We start from the raw sequence: 12544 nt of genomic DNA, 5'->3' as shown, positions 1-12544 counted from the left end.
AAAATCTACTTGGAAGACGTTTTAGTAAAGAGATGTGATACATTTGAAGCTCTACAGCGCTCTTAGAAACTTATAAAGCTATTCATGGTATGTGATACGAGGAGAAGGAGCTTATACTTCTGTACTCAACAGGAATTCCTGTGAGCTGAGAGTAAGAGAAGTCATCAAGAAACGCAATGCTGCAGTATGCAATATCTTCTATGTATTAGACACTCACAGATCTAGACTGTTCTGTCAAGGAAGTCTTACCCCACAGGCTTTGAGACACGTAGATACAACATAGAAAGTATATAGGGCTTTTGAAGTCCAGTGTAAGGGGAAGTTTACAAGCCAAAAGTTTCGAATATGTTAAGGTTAAGAGCTAGTCGAATACGGATAAAGAGAAGGTGCTAGGCTCATTTACTCTAAATCACGGCACTGTGTTGCTTATGTGACGCTAGACGTAATGAGATGCCAAATAAATAGTACATCTTCGAACTGAATTTCTTACGGATGACCCCTCGAATGAAGTGCAGCTCATTGATATTTGCTTTCGTTGCCTCAGACAAGATGTAGTTTTCTAGCAAGTCCTCCGTTCTAAGACCCATGGTCTCTTGCAAGAAGAGACTTGTTAATAAACAAATTTTTACCTTTTTTCTAGTAAGTATATCAGACTAAGAAAAAATATCTATATCAAAATAAAAATGCCATGTAAATCTTACCCAGTGTCAATTAGCAACCATAAGTGGAACGATAGTTCTCAATCAACTTTTTCTCTTCTGGGGTAATTTTACCATCTAAGTAGCTTATAATATTCGACAAGGACACAATACTCAAAACAGGAATACCATACTTTTTACTAATCACTTGGGTAGCACTTTGACGATTATCTTCTGTGGCATCTGTATTGACAACTTCTTGTCTATCTAAGGCGATAATGCAACCGATAACTTGACCATTATTACTCTTGATAATATCGAAGGCCTCGTTAATTGCAGTACCTGCAGTCATAACATCATCTATAATAAGAACTTTTTGATTTTCTAAAGCGGCACCGACAATGCTACCACCTTCACCATGATCTTTAGCTTCCTTTCTATTAAATGAATACTTAATCTTTTCATATTTAGTACCACCGATTTCAGCCAATTTGACACACACGATAGAAGCTAATGGGATACCCTTATATGCAGGACCGAAGATAACATCGAATTTTAGACCTGATTGAATAATGGCTAAAGCGTAAGCAGTGGCTAGATTTGATAACAATTTACCTGTATTGAAAAGACCTAGATTGAAGAAGTATGGGGACTTTCTTCCTGACTTCAAAGTGAATTCACCAAATCTCAAAGCATCACTTTCAATGGCCAGATCGAGAAAGTTTTTTTGGTAATCTTCTATCTTGGGACTCATATGTTACTATCAAGGGGAGGGGGGTAAATGGTAGATTGTGTCTTCTTCTTCTTAGCTGTTGGAGTATATTCACCAAAATGTACTTATCGACAGATTATTCCCTTAAGTAGATTGAGTTAAATACTTCTACTTGGTCGAATATAAAATTGAAACTGGATTTACTCCCAAGAAAAGTTTTTTTCACTCTGGATGGCAATATGAACTGTTGTTTTGCATTCTTCTTTTTGATGACGCATTAATTTTACCAACGGTATAGGATATGGAGATTACCGAAATTAAATTTTGAAAACAGCTAAGGAAAATTATTTAGAAGTTACAAAGAGCTTCTCAGAGCCAATCACAGACTTTTCCAACCTGTCGATGCCTAATCACTGCAGTAAGTACTTCTGGAATGGTCGGTTGGAAGTGGCTCCGCTCATAGCATGACGGGCGATGATCAAGCTGCCAGATGCTCGTTGACTCCCGAGCGTTCATATCCTTGCTCAGTAGATAGAAAAAGTAGGTAGTGCGCTGTTTGCAGTCCACAAACCTTTGACAAGGTACAAGGCGTCAAGAGAACTCTCCCCGGCAGACATCGTTATTGCTACTTGTTTACAATGTAACTAACATGTTTTGTGTTACGACGTCTTTCACATTATAGACAGTGAAGTGTGTATGCTGCGGAGACTTTCATCTTGTATAGACGTATATTTAATTGTCACTTTCTTTCTTATTTTTTGAGTTGGGTGGTAGCCTCTTGACATTCATCAAAGTATGTTCTATGTCAAGGTAAGAATAAGCCAGAATCTTTTGAACTAAGGTAAAATTCAATCAGCCCTGGGATCACCTCGACATATGGATAGGTATAATACACTCTCTGACACTATTTCCATGTGACGGGATTGGTGAGATCTCTGTGCTATTGTAAGTACATGCAACCAAGAACTACGCTGATATCGTATCCTAAAAGGGCATGCAGTGCGCGTAGATGTGTAAGAATTGCACAGTTTAAACAAGACATATGTATAGGTATATAGGCAAACCCAGGCGACTTCTCCTCAGCATGTGCCTCTGTAGTTTCTGGAAGTACGTTCTCTGATTTCTTGCTTCTTCTTATGCTTTTTATTGAGTTCGTCCTCTTTTGCATTCAAATCACCTTCAGAAATTTCTTCCCCTTCTGGAGATGCTAACGTCAATAGCATATCATAAATGAAGCTACGTCTTAATCCCTTACTCTCGTCCGACTCAGTCAATTTCTTATCAACATGCATACAAACTCTCCTGTATGAATTGACCAATCTTTGCATGACCATTTCGATATCGAAAAGTAGTAACTGTGCCAAATCTAGCTTCATTTCATGTCTAAATACAACCCTTAACACTTCATCCTTGTCAGATTCATCAGTTGATTTTGGTAATGGATAATTAGGAATAATCCAACCTCTAGCTCTCAACATAGATGAAATGAGGACTTGGGGAATCTCAGAATATTCAGCTTGAAATTCTTTTGTTAATTTAAAGGCAACTAGTGGGACACCTGGTTTGAATAAACTTGGAGATTCCCAGTATTCATTTACCCCTTTTGGAGTAGATGAATCAGTAATTTTCTCGTGAATGCTACTGACAATATCAAAACATCCCTTTAGCTTATTAGAAGTTAGTAACCCGTGCGAAAACACTCTTGCAACGAATAAAGATCTTCTAAAAGTTTCTCTGTAGCCAGCAGCTCCCTTTGATATAAAGTTAAAATATTGGTGAACCACTTGAAAACCAGGCCTTGAAAAATTCAGACCAAATGTTTCCTCAACACCACCCAAATACTTTAATCTGAACCTCAATTCTTGAGGTAAGTAAGCTTCATCCTTCCAAAGAACCCAACCTAAACCCGGTGTAGTGAGACCAAATTTATGACTACTAGTGTTTATACTAACGACCCTTGGGTTATTAAAAGCCCAGCGTTCCAAGCCAAATTCCTTCATATGAGAATTTTCAAAGGCAAATGGAACTATAAAACCACCAGAGGCACCATCGACATGAATGGGAATTTGTGTGTTTGACCATTCGGGATGCTCCTTTTCCAATTTAGTAAGGGTATTGGAAACGTCTTCTACATCCTCTAAATGGCCGGTATAAGTGGTACCCATAATTACAAACAATCCAATAGTATTTTCATCAACGTACTCGTGCAATAAAGAAGGGTCTAGCATGTGATGAGATTTAGCACTGACAGGCACTAATCTACATTCAACGTCAAAATATCTAGCGAATTTCTCTAATGCAACTTGACAGGCACATGACATAACAATATTTGGTTTATCAATTGGTTTCCCAGCTTTCTCCATCTTTTTAACCCAATTCTTTTTCATTGCCAGGCCACCTAACATAATAGCTTCAGATGAACCAGTGGTACTACAGCCCATTGGTTCCATGTTTTCGTCGCAATGCCATAATTGTGATAAGATTGATATACAGCGTTGAGTAATCTCAATCAATTGAGGATATTCGTCGTTATCTGCCAGATTTTTATTTAAATTTTCTGTAATTAGTCTTTTTGCCTCATCGGTACTGTAAGTATTGACAAAGCTAGCCAGATTCAAATGAGGATTACCATCCAATGTCAACTCGTTATGAACCAGCTGATAAGCATACTTCTCTTCAATTCCCTGCTTTGGAATCTTATACTTATTAGCAAGCGTAGGTCTCGCATCATCTACAGACTCAACTCCGGACAGTTTTCCCTTTTCCAGTTCTTGCTCCTGGTATGAAAGTAGCTTCGATTCAGGTGGTAAATCACTCTTTTTATGAGTGAATACTGTTCTAGGATTTCTATGTTTAGCTGAATGTCTATGTAGCATCTTTATAAAGTCAATTGAGCTATGTACTCTTGATCGTTTTAATTTAAGGGGATGTCAAAACCATTTTGTTCTTTTTCGACTTGATTTTTCATGGCTTTATATCAGAATTCGGCATGTACACATCCTTTGACAAGGGAAGCTACCAGGATGTAGTAGCATTTTACAACAATTCATAGTGGTCTCATTCTGTTTCTTGACAAGATGCCGGTAGTTTGCCATACCCTTAAAGTGAGTGGGGGCTCCTACTCCTTTTTTTATCTTCCTTATCATCTTAAAGATGTATAATGATGTGTTGTATGCACCGGAAATATAATTTAAATTACACAAATATATAAATAAAATATTGGTATTCATTGGTTTCTGCAAAGCTGTTGTTGGTAGGGAAGAGGTAATGACATGATTTTAGAAAGCAAGTTTGAAATCTATAGGGAGTTAGCTTAATTTCCCTCTTCTATGATCTTTTTCTTTTTCTATCAAGTATATAGTGTATCATATTTTTCCATCTACATCTTCTTCACGTTGAAATTTGTAGTATAGTAATTGATAATCATCTAAATCGTAAATGATTCTATCCATTTTTTTATAGTGTGGTATTGAGTTCTTGCTCATTTTCATTAATTTTTGGAAAGATGGATTTGACATACTTTTGGCGAAAAAAGTTAAACATAAATCTTTTGGTTTAAAAACGTCTAGGACTCTACCAAAAACGTCAATATTGTCTTGTTCTTTGCCAGTTTGCTGGGCTAATAGACTGACTGGAACGTTACTTTCAAACGATGCGTAGGACCAACCCTTCTCTGGTGTGACGTGTAATGTGTAATAGTACTCATTTTGTAGAATAATGTTTGATGAGTAACCACAAGGAGAAAATGCAAATGCATCATGATGGAAAGAAACATTTGAATCAGTTTCATAAACTTTGTCTAATCTGGTCTTCTTTGTCATGTTGTAACCGAGTAGATGGCCTTCATCATCAGCGTCATCATTCGATTTGTTGTCGTTATTTTCTGAGAATACAACATCTTTCACTTCCCTATTACAGACAAACTTATCAGCACATGCAGGATCTAGACCTGTCATTAGTATTTCTAAGGTTTCATCATTTTCATTTTCGGCATTTTCTTCTGATTGCATATCTTTTCTAGTGTCACTGACGTATAGGTTCCAGTGATCATCTTGGTTGTTTCTGCCAACCATGTAACTCTTACCGTAACAGAAAAATTTATTCAAATAATCGACTTCATCATTCCAATTTTTGTGAATGGAACGCTGTTTTAGTGGGAACATAAAGCATCTTCTCGAGTAAAACACCTTGTATGGGAAGTACTTTTTATCCTCGTGTTTTAAATCCCAATCTAATTCATGTTCAATAACGTTGAACAATTCTTCCAGACAGAATAACGTGGTGGTAGTGCCGCATGTTTTTAAAGTAATTTTATGATCGTAAACGAAGAGAGATGATTCACTTAATAAGAAAGCATCCATTGTATCTGTGGATTTGATTGATAAAACGTCACATTTGACCAATTTTAAGATATGGACCCATTTTTCAACTGCTATCGATCTCAAAGTCTTCGCCTTTGGGACAGGGATGGCAGTCTTGTTTGGGTAGAACCAAATTTCGAGTAACTTTTCTGGGCCTTCGAATGCTTCAGTCGAATCTAAAGTTGCAGACAATTCATGATCGATGTAGGAATGATTTGTTAATTCTTTAATTGTCACAGTCATATTGTGTGCAGAGCAAAACTTTCAAATAAATATATGACAAATATGATATTTTTCACACATGCAATGATCCAGATATCGCCTTCAACACTGGTCTACAACTATAGGCGTCCTCGAACTTTTGTTCCTTCACACTATATATGCCTTTGAAAATTTTTTTAAACTGGAGAAGAAACTGAAAAATTTCAGTCAGTTTCATTGCGTCGTTTTGCCGTGCTCGAAGAAAAATTTTCGATGAAATAGGCCATCGCAAGTAAAAGTAGAAGTAGAGGAGTCGAGCAATTATTGCTGGGAATGCTGGATCGTATATTGCTCTATAGGTATGATAGTACGTCTGTGAAAGTATCAGTTTGAGGAGAGAGAGCAATTTTTTTGAGTGGCCCTTTCGGAGGGGAAATGGATGGACATATGGTTCCTCTATGTGGTACCGCGATACGCTCGTTGTGTGTATGCGTCTTGCATGGGACATTGTTTGTATCCTTAGTGAAAGTTTATTGAGCTAGATGATAAACACATTATTTCATGTTTTCTGGCATGTTCCTTGATAATACAAATCGTTCATTCTTATCAGAGTAGGAAATATAAAGATGTGGCGGGTGGATATCCTTGCTGTATATCGCATAGGCGGAGCTTGAGGTAGGTAGTTTTGCTTAAACTTTTATGTTTTAGAGTTCTCGTATTATCAAAATAGTTATTTGAGTAAAAGCTAGCTTGTAATATGCATGCTATGATAATTTAGCTCGCAAAAGAATGTAAACCGGTTAATTTGAATAAGCACCAATGAGCTAACTGAGCAAAAGCAGTAGAAGTCTTGGAGCTTAACTAATACTACTATTTTTTGAGAATAAATATCATTGACTCTCTTAATGGCGTGTTTAATGACAGTCTCTAGCTCATAACTATGAAACGAGCGCTGCTCACCATTTGTTGAGAAAGAGTCATGCAAGACACCCAGATAGTTTTATGATCACTCATAGATCATATGAGTTCAGCTGTCTCGAATTGTAATTTTCCGATGTCGAACTGATTTGTATACATCCCTCCCTATCTCTCTTTCTTTCTTTGATCTTTTTATAAAATTTTGCTCTCGTTTTTAAAGGGTCTCTATCAGTTCAAATAGACCATAAACTCTTGTAGTCAACTTCATTTTTGGTTATAACCACTTCTTCTTGTACAATTTCGGACACCTGAATACTGTTATCTGCGACGACAGATGTCCAAAATCACAGAAATGAAGGTAGAATATCTTCAATGACACATGCATGTCTTTCTGACCGATTGCAAGACATTGTAGCCACCTAATCTTTCAATCTAGATTACTTTTTTTTTACCTCAGACCTTAATTTAATCAGGCAGACACTTCTACCTCCAAAAAATATGTTAATATGCTCAAATTTCACCATATATTTCCAGCATCGACTATTCAATTTTTAAAATCAGGTCAGTGGAAATAGGTTCCATCTTTAGCTATGCTGACGTTCTTCTATTTTTGGACAAACTCATCGAAATGTGTCGTTTTATTTTTTTCAGCATGAAGTGACAAATATGTAGTAAGCAGCTGGACCAGAAAAAAAAGCAGAGCAAACAGTTCACACTTGAAAATAGCATAACAAAGTGCTCGCAACCCCACGAAGGAGAACGATTAGATTATAAATGTCATTTGGTGCTGTCAATACGTTTCAACAGTACAGTAATGATTACGGTTTGGGCCATAATGGTGTTAAAATCACTCTAAATTTTTTTGATGGGATTCCTGAACAAGGTCTACTAAGTTCATTGGGCTCGAATGAATTGATATTAATATTTAAGTCGTTACTGAAAAGGGATGATACCACTAAAGAAAAGGCCTTAAATGATTTGGCATTACTCCTGGATTCCTCAAATGAAAACTTGCAATCGATTTCCGATGATATTTTTCTAATTTGTTGGTCTCAAATTTTTGCCAAGTTAGTTGTCAATGAATCAAAACCAATTAGAACACAAGCTTATGTGATAACAATTCGTTTAATTGGCATATTAAATAGAAAAGTTTCAAAATTTTTGAAAGATTTTATCCCATTGATTTTACTGGGTGTCTACGATACGGATGTTAGTGTAAGTAAAACATGTTTAAAAGAATTGAGAAAATGCTTTAATAATAATGAAGACAAAATTAACTCCTTGTGGGATGTGTTTTTTGAACAGATCTTAAGCCTAGTGAAGCAAGTAGTCGTAGTCGAAAGTGAGGACACATTATCTGATGAACGTTACATTAGTAAAGAAGAGTCACATTTCAAGTATACTAGATTGATGACCCAAGCGGTTTTATTAATAACTAGGCTATTTGAGATGGAAAAAGATATTTCTGAATTCAGAAGCACGTTCAAAGAAATTTTACTCGAGGAATCACTTTGGAAAAACTTCAATTTAAAATCTCCTCATATTTTGAAGTTGTATGAAAGTATCCTGCATTTGGTTGTCATTCTCTTTAAATCAGGGTATTTGTCATCTCATAAAGAGATTCTGAAGTTGTCAGTTAGAAGACTTCTCAAATCATTAGCACACGTTAATTCAAAAAATATATTGAAGTTCTCTTCCATAACGCCTATCACACTCAACACGCTTGTACTGTTAGATGAATATAAGAATGGAAGAATATGGATGTACGATAAGACATCTAAAGAGAAACTTATAAACTTTCTATTCGTAGGATGTTCAAGTCCTGTACCTGGTGTCTTTAATTCGATGCTCGCTTTGTACCAGAAAACGTCGTCTCATAGTTTACTGGATTACGATACAGAATGGGTGCCACTTTGGAGAAGAGGTGCAGAGGGATTGTATGAGAAACCATTCTTAGGGAGATTTGGTGCCGAACTTCTTGTTGAATTCTGGGAAAACTATCAAATTTTCCTTAATGATACAAATGAAAGCACAGTCAAAGAAAGTGTACAATCTGATGTGATAAAGACACTTAATACTAAAATTGATCTGAAAAAAAATGTAAAATTACAAGCTCTCCTTAAAATAGTCGTAAATTCTACCACTTTAAGACGGGAAATTGAAAATTATTTAGAGAATGTTGAGAAACAGGGAGTTTCCTCTACATTTTTAGGAAATTTGGTTACGTTGTTGGCATGTTCTTCTGAGAATGAAAAAGATATTCAGCAACTGGCAAAAAAAACATTCACTAAATTTAATGAAAATCCAAGAGACACTATTGCTCATAATAGAGAAGTTTTTAAATTATGCGATTTCTTTGTAGATTCTGGATTGGAGTGTCTTACCGAAGAAATTGAGAATTTTATTTATACACTTCCATTTGCGGTGCAAGTTGATATTTATGACGAAGTATCTCAACTTTTGATACTTTATACAAAAACAGCGTTTATAAAAAGGATAGGAAAAAGTATTTTACTGAAAACATTTTTTGAAGAAAGCTTATCCTTGAACGTTGCTCCAGTGAAAATTCTTGAAACGTTGAACTCTTTAGCATCTGACATATTCGAAGAATTTATTTCATCGCCATCATCTACTGTGGTCCATGATTTCATTACGCAATACATTGAAAATTATAAATTTGATGATAATTACGCTCTTTTGAGAAGCAATTTACTGGATAAAGAAAATATCATGTTGCTGTATTCTAACTGTGTTGCTAATAGCAACATCCAAGATCTTGCACATGGTATTTCGCATATGATTTCTCCGGTTCGAGATGTTTTAGTGAAAGAAACTGATTTCATATCAACTGCGATGTTTACTATTTCAGAAGAAGTTACTGAAGAGCTATATGGTTGCCTCAAACCTCATTTTGGAGAAAACAGTCAAGTTTTGACAAAGCTGACGTCTACAATTATGAAATACGTAAGAGCTCACTTTTCTTCTGATATTAACAATATTTTTGACATATTAGTACTGAAATATACAACGGAATTATTGAATTCACAATCTGTAAAATTGCAGGAGCTTTTTTCATCTGATTTAGACGGATTACTCCTTAGCGCGATGCCTTTCATTGATTATAGAATTGCATTCGTAAATGCGCTTGGTTTAAACACATATCTTCTTCCAACAAGCCAGAAGGAGCTCGAGCTTTCAAAAGTTGAAGAAGTTATTAGAGAAGCTTTATTTTTGGATAGCCTTCTGACAAACCTACCCAATGTCTTAACGGATGAGCTTATAGTGTTCCTAACCCTTATTTCTGAGTTGGTAAATGATTTCAACTCAATTTCAGAAAAACCAAACGATAACTTTGCAGAAATCAAACATACTCTTTTCTCGAATCAAGAGCGCTATGGTATTGGATTATCGTCTTTTATAAGTTGTTTAGAAACTTTTAAAAGTGATTCCATCTTTCAGTTCCTTTTGCATAGTGAGGGTGACGTAGTTTGCTTTTATAAGGCCAGGGTTGTATATAAGGCGATGCTCAACGAGGTTGACGGTATGTCTCATAGTGCGCTTGTGGATAATCTACCTGCCATAGAGAAGTTTGTCACTAGCGTTATAAAAGGTAACGGAATTTCAAGTAGTGGTTATCTCTATTGTTCCGTAGTTCTTGAACTCTTAGAAAGGATATCTGAGGATTCAGCACTGACTAAGATGAGGACATTGATTTCTTCTGAGCTAATAGGTATCAAAACTGAAGAACTGCTTGGAGGAAAATATAGAGCATTGATACTTTTAATTAGCATGTTGCCCAGTGGAGTGGAGGATGCAGACTTCGTTCCTATAGCTATCCAACGTTTGAATTTGATATTGAATTCAATCGGAAGCTGGCTGGATAGTGACATAGTCTACGATTCAGAGTTTACAGTTATCAGAATGGCCTTATTAAAGTTCTTTAGATTACTAGTAAGCTTTCCTTATGTCAGAAATTCAAGTAAAAAGGCTATTGAGTTGGCCAGCACTTTACTACTTGATTCAGTTACAATGTGCCAGATAAGTGATACTCCTTATATTTTAGACTTACGTTCCTATTGTCTCGAACTTTATCAGAGTTTAGTTGAGGTAGATTTTGCTACGAGTAATGTATACACAGCCGAATTCAAAGATGAAATTTCCGAAAACGTCATTGAACTATGCTTTGTTGATTATCATCTAGACCTTAACAATCAGTTGTCTATAAAGTTCTACAAAGACTTGGCAAGCAATCTGAAAAATTTTAAAATTGACTATCTTTCAAAATCATTTGACAGATTTTTTGAGGCATTTCTTGCGAAGGATGGCATACTGTGTATTAATCGTGTAAGATTGTTAACAGATTGTCTCATTCCTATGATCTATCACATTCAGGAGGAGGCTGTAATAGATTATGAGTTGTCGCAACAGAGATTGCAAACACCTGATAATGACGATGGCTTCGAAAATGAAGAAAGCTCACATAAGTTGTCAAGTAGGTTGATTGAAACGCTAACAAAAGATATGCCCACTGAATACCTTGAATATGAAAATGAGGATGTCTTCATCAAGTACCTATGGAATTGGGTAATTTTGTTGTCCAACTTCAAGAACATTTCTTATAAATTGCGTCAACTCTACCTTGATCAATTGAAAGATGAAGATTTGATAAGCAGAATGTTTTCTTTTATTGCTGACCAAGTTGATTTAGAAGATACGAAATTTTGGGATCAAGAAGGTCAGCATGCCATTCCAAACTATACTGTAGAAGATAATGGTTTCTTACCTTATAGGGAGGAAATTGTAAATGAGTGTAAGAAATTGCTAGCACATATCATGTATGAACTATTCAATTGCGTTGGTTCATTTACAACAAACTGGTTCCTGAATATTAGGGACAAATCACTTCAAAGTAAGATAGAGAAGTTCGTCTCTCAATACATCTCATCGATTTTGATTACTGCTGAATTAAATGAAGTATCTTCAAAAATTGATCGTCTCACCGGTAAAGATGAATCATTGTCAATTAAGATAAATAAGGTTACTAACGAAATCAAGGCGGGCTACTTGATTGATGAACAGAAACTGGAGATATCCTTCAGATTACCAACCAACTATCCATTAAGTAATATTCAAGTGTCGGGTATCTCACGTGTCGGTATAAGCGAACAAAAATGGAAACAATGGATAATGAGCACACAACACGTTATTACTGCCATGAATGGCTCCGTTCTAGACTCATTAGAATTGTTCACCAAGAATGTCAATCTTCAATTTTCTGGTTTTGAAGAATGTGCCATTTGTTACTCCATTTTACATGCCATCGATAGGAAATTACCAAGTAAGACTTGTCCAACTTGTAAGAATAGATTCCATGGTGCCTGTTTGTATAAATGGTTTAGGTCATCAGGAAACAACACATGTCCACTATGTCGTTCAGAAATTCCATTCAGAAAGTAAAAGTAACTTTTTTAGGATGATTTCACGTAGTATTAACAGAGTTTTTTTCCATAGCTCTTATTCGTTATAAGTGTATTGAAGGAAATATAGGTATATGCATATTATTGACTAGCTTCCGTGTATAATTTTAAGAGTACATAAAATTGAATCGTGTCATAGATATGATTATATGTGTTTTAGAGTTACTCTCTCAAGCAATATTCAGCATTTTGCTTGGTAACGACTTAGCGAGAATATTGCAATTTTCAAGAACGGCT

The 12544-nt window shown here is 35.7% G+C and overlaps 4 protein-coding genes across 4 annotated transcripts; 1 reads left to right on the top strand and 3 right to left on the bottom strand.

The window, feature by feature from the left end:
• Positions 1-711: 711 nt before the first annotated feature.
• Positions 712-1392, bottom strand: URA10 (orotate phosphoribosyltransferase URA10; the record flags this gene model as incomplete). Its single annotated transcript, XM_003955748.1, has 1 exon — positions 712-1392. The coding sequence occupies one exon, from the start codon at positions 1390-1392 to the stop codon at positions 712-714; it is 681 nt and encodes a 226-aa protein (XP_003955797.1).
• Positions 1393-2429: 1037 nt separating this feature from the next.
• On the bottom strand, positions 2430-4226 carry GAD1 (glutamate decarboxylase GAD1; the record flags this gene model as incomplete). The annotated part of the gene is made up of 1 exon (XM_003955747.1): positions 2430-4226. One exon carries the CDS (start codon positions 4224-4226, stop codon positions 2430-2432), a length of 1797 nt encoding a protein of 598 aa, XP_003955796.1.
• Positions 4227-4715: 489 nt separating this feature from the next.
• SPE2 (adenosylmethionine decarboxylase SPE2) lies at positions 4716-5954 on the bottom strand (the record flags this gene model as incomplete). Its single annotated transcript, XM_003955746.1, has 1 exon — positions 4716-5954. The coding sequence occupies one exon, from the start codon at positions 5952-5954 to the stop codon at positions 4716-4718; it is 1239 nt and encodes a 412-aa protein (XP_003955795.1).
• Positions 5955-7604: 1650 nt separating this feature from the next.
• RKR1 (ubiquitin-protein ligase RKR1) lies at positions 7605-12287 on the top strand (the record flags this gene model as incomplete). The annotated part of the gene is made up of 1 exon (XM_003955745.1): positions 7605-12287. The coding sequence occupies one exon, from the start codon at positions 7605-7607 to the stop codon at positions 12285-12287; it is 4683 nt and encodes a 1560-aa protein (XP_003955794.1).
• Between the last annotated feature and the right edge of the window lie 257 nt (positions 12288-12544).

This window comes from Kazachstania africana, chromosome 2, assembly GCF_000304475.1.
Source record: "Kazachstania africana CBS 2517 chromosome 2, complete genome".
Lineage (NCBI taxonomy): Eukaryota > Fungi > Ascomycota > Saccharomycetes > Saccharomycetales > Saccharomycetaceae > Kazachstania > Kazachstania africana.
This window is presented reverse-complemented; position numbering and strand designations above follow the sequence as displayed.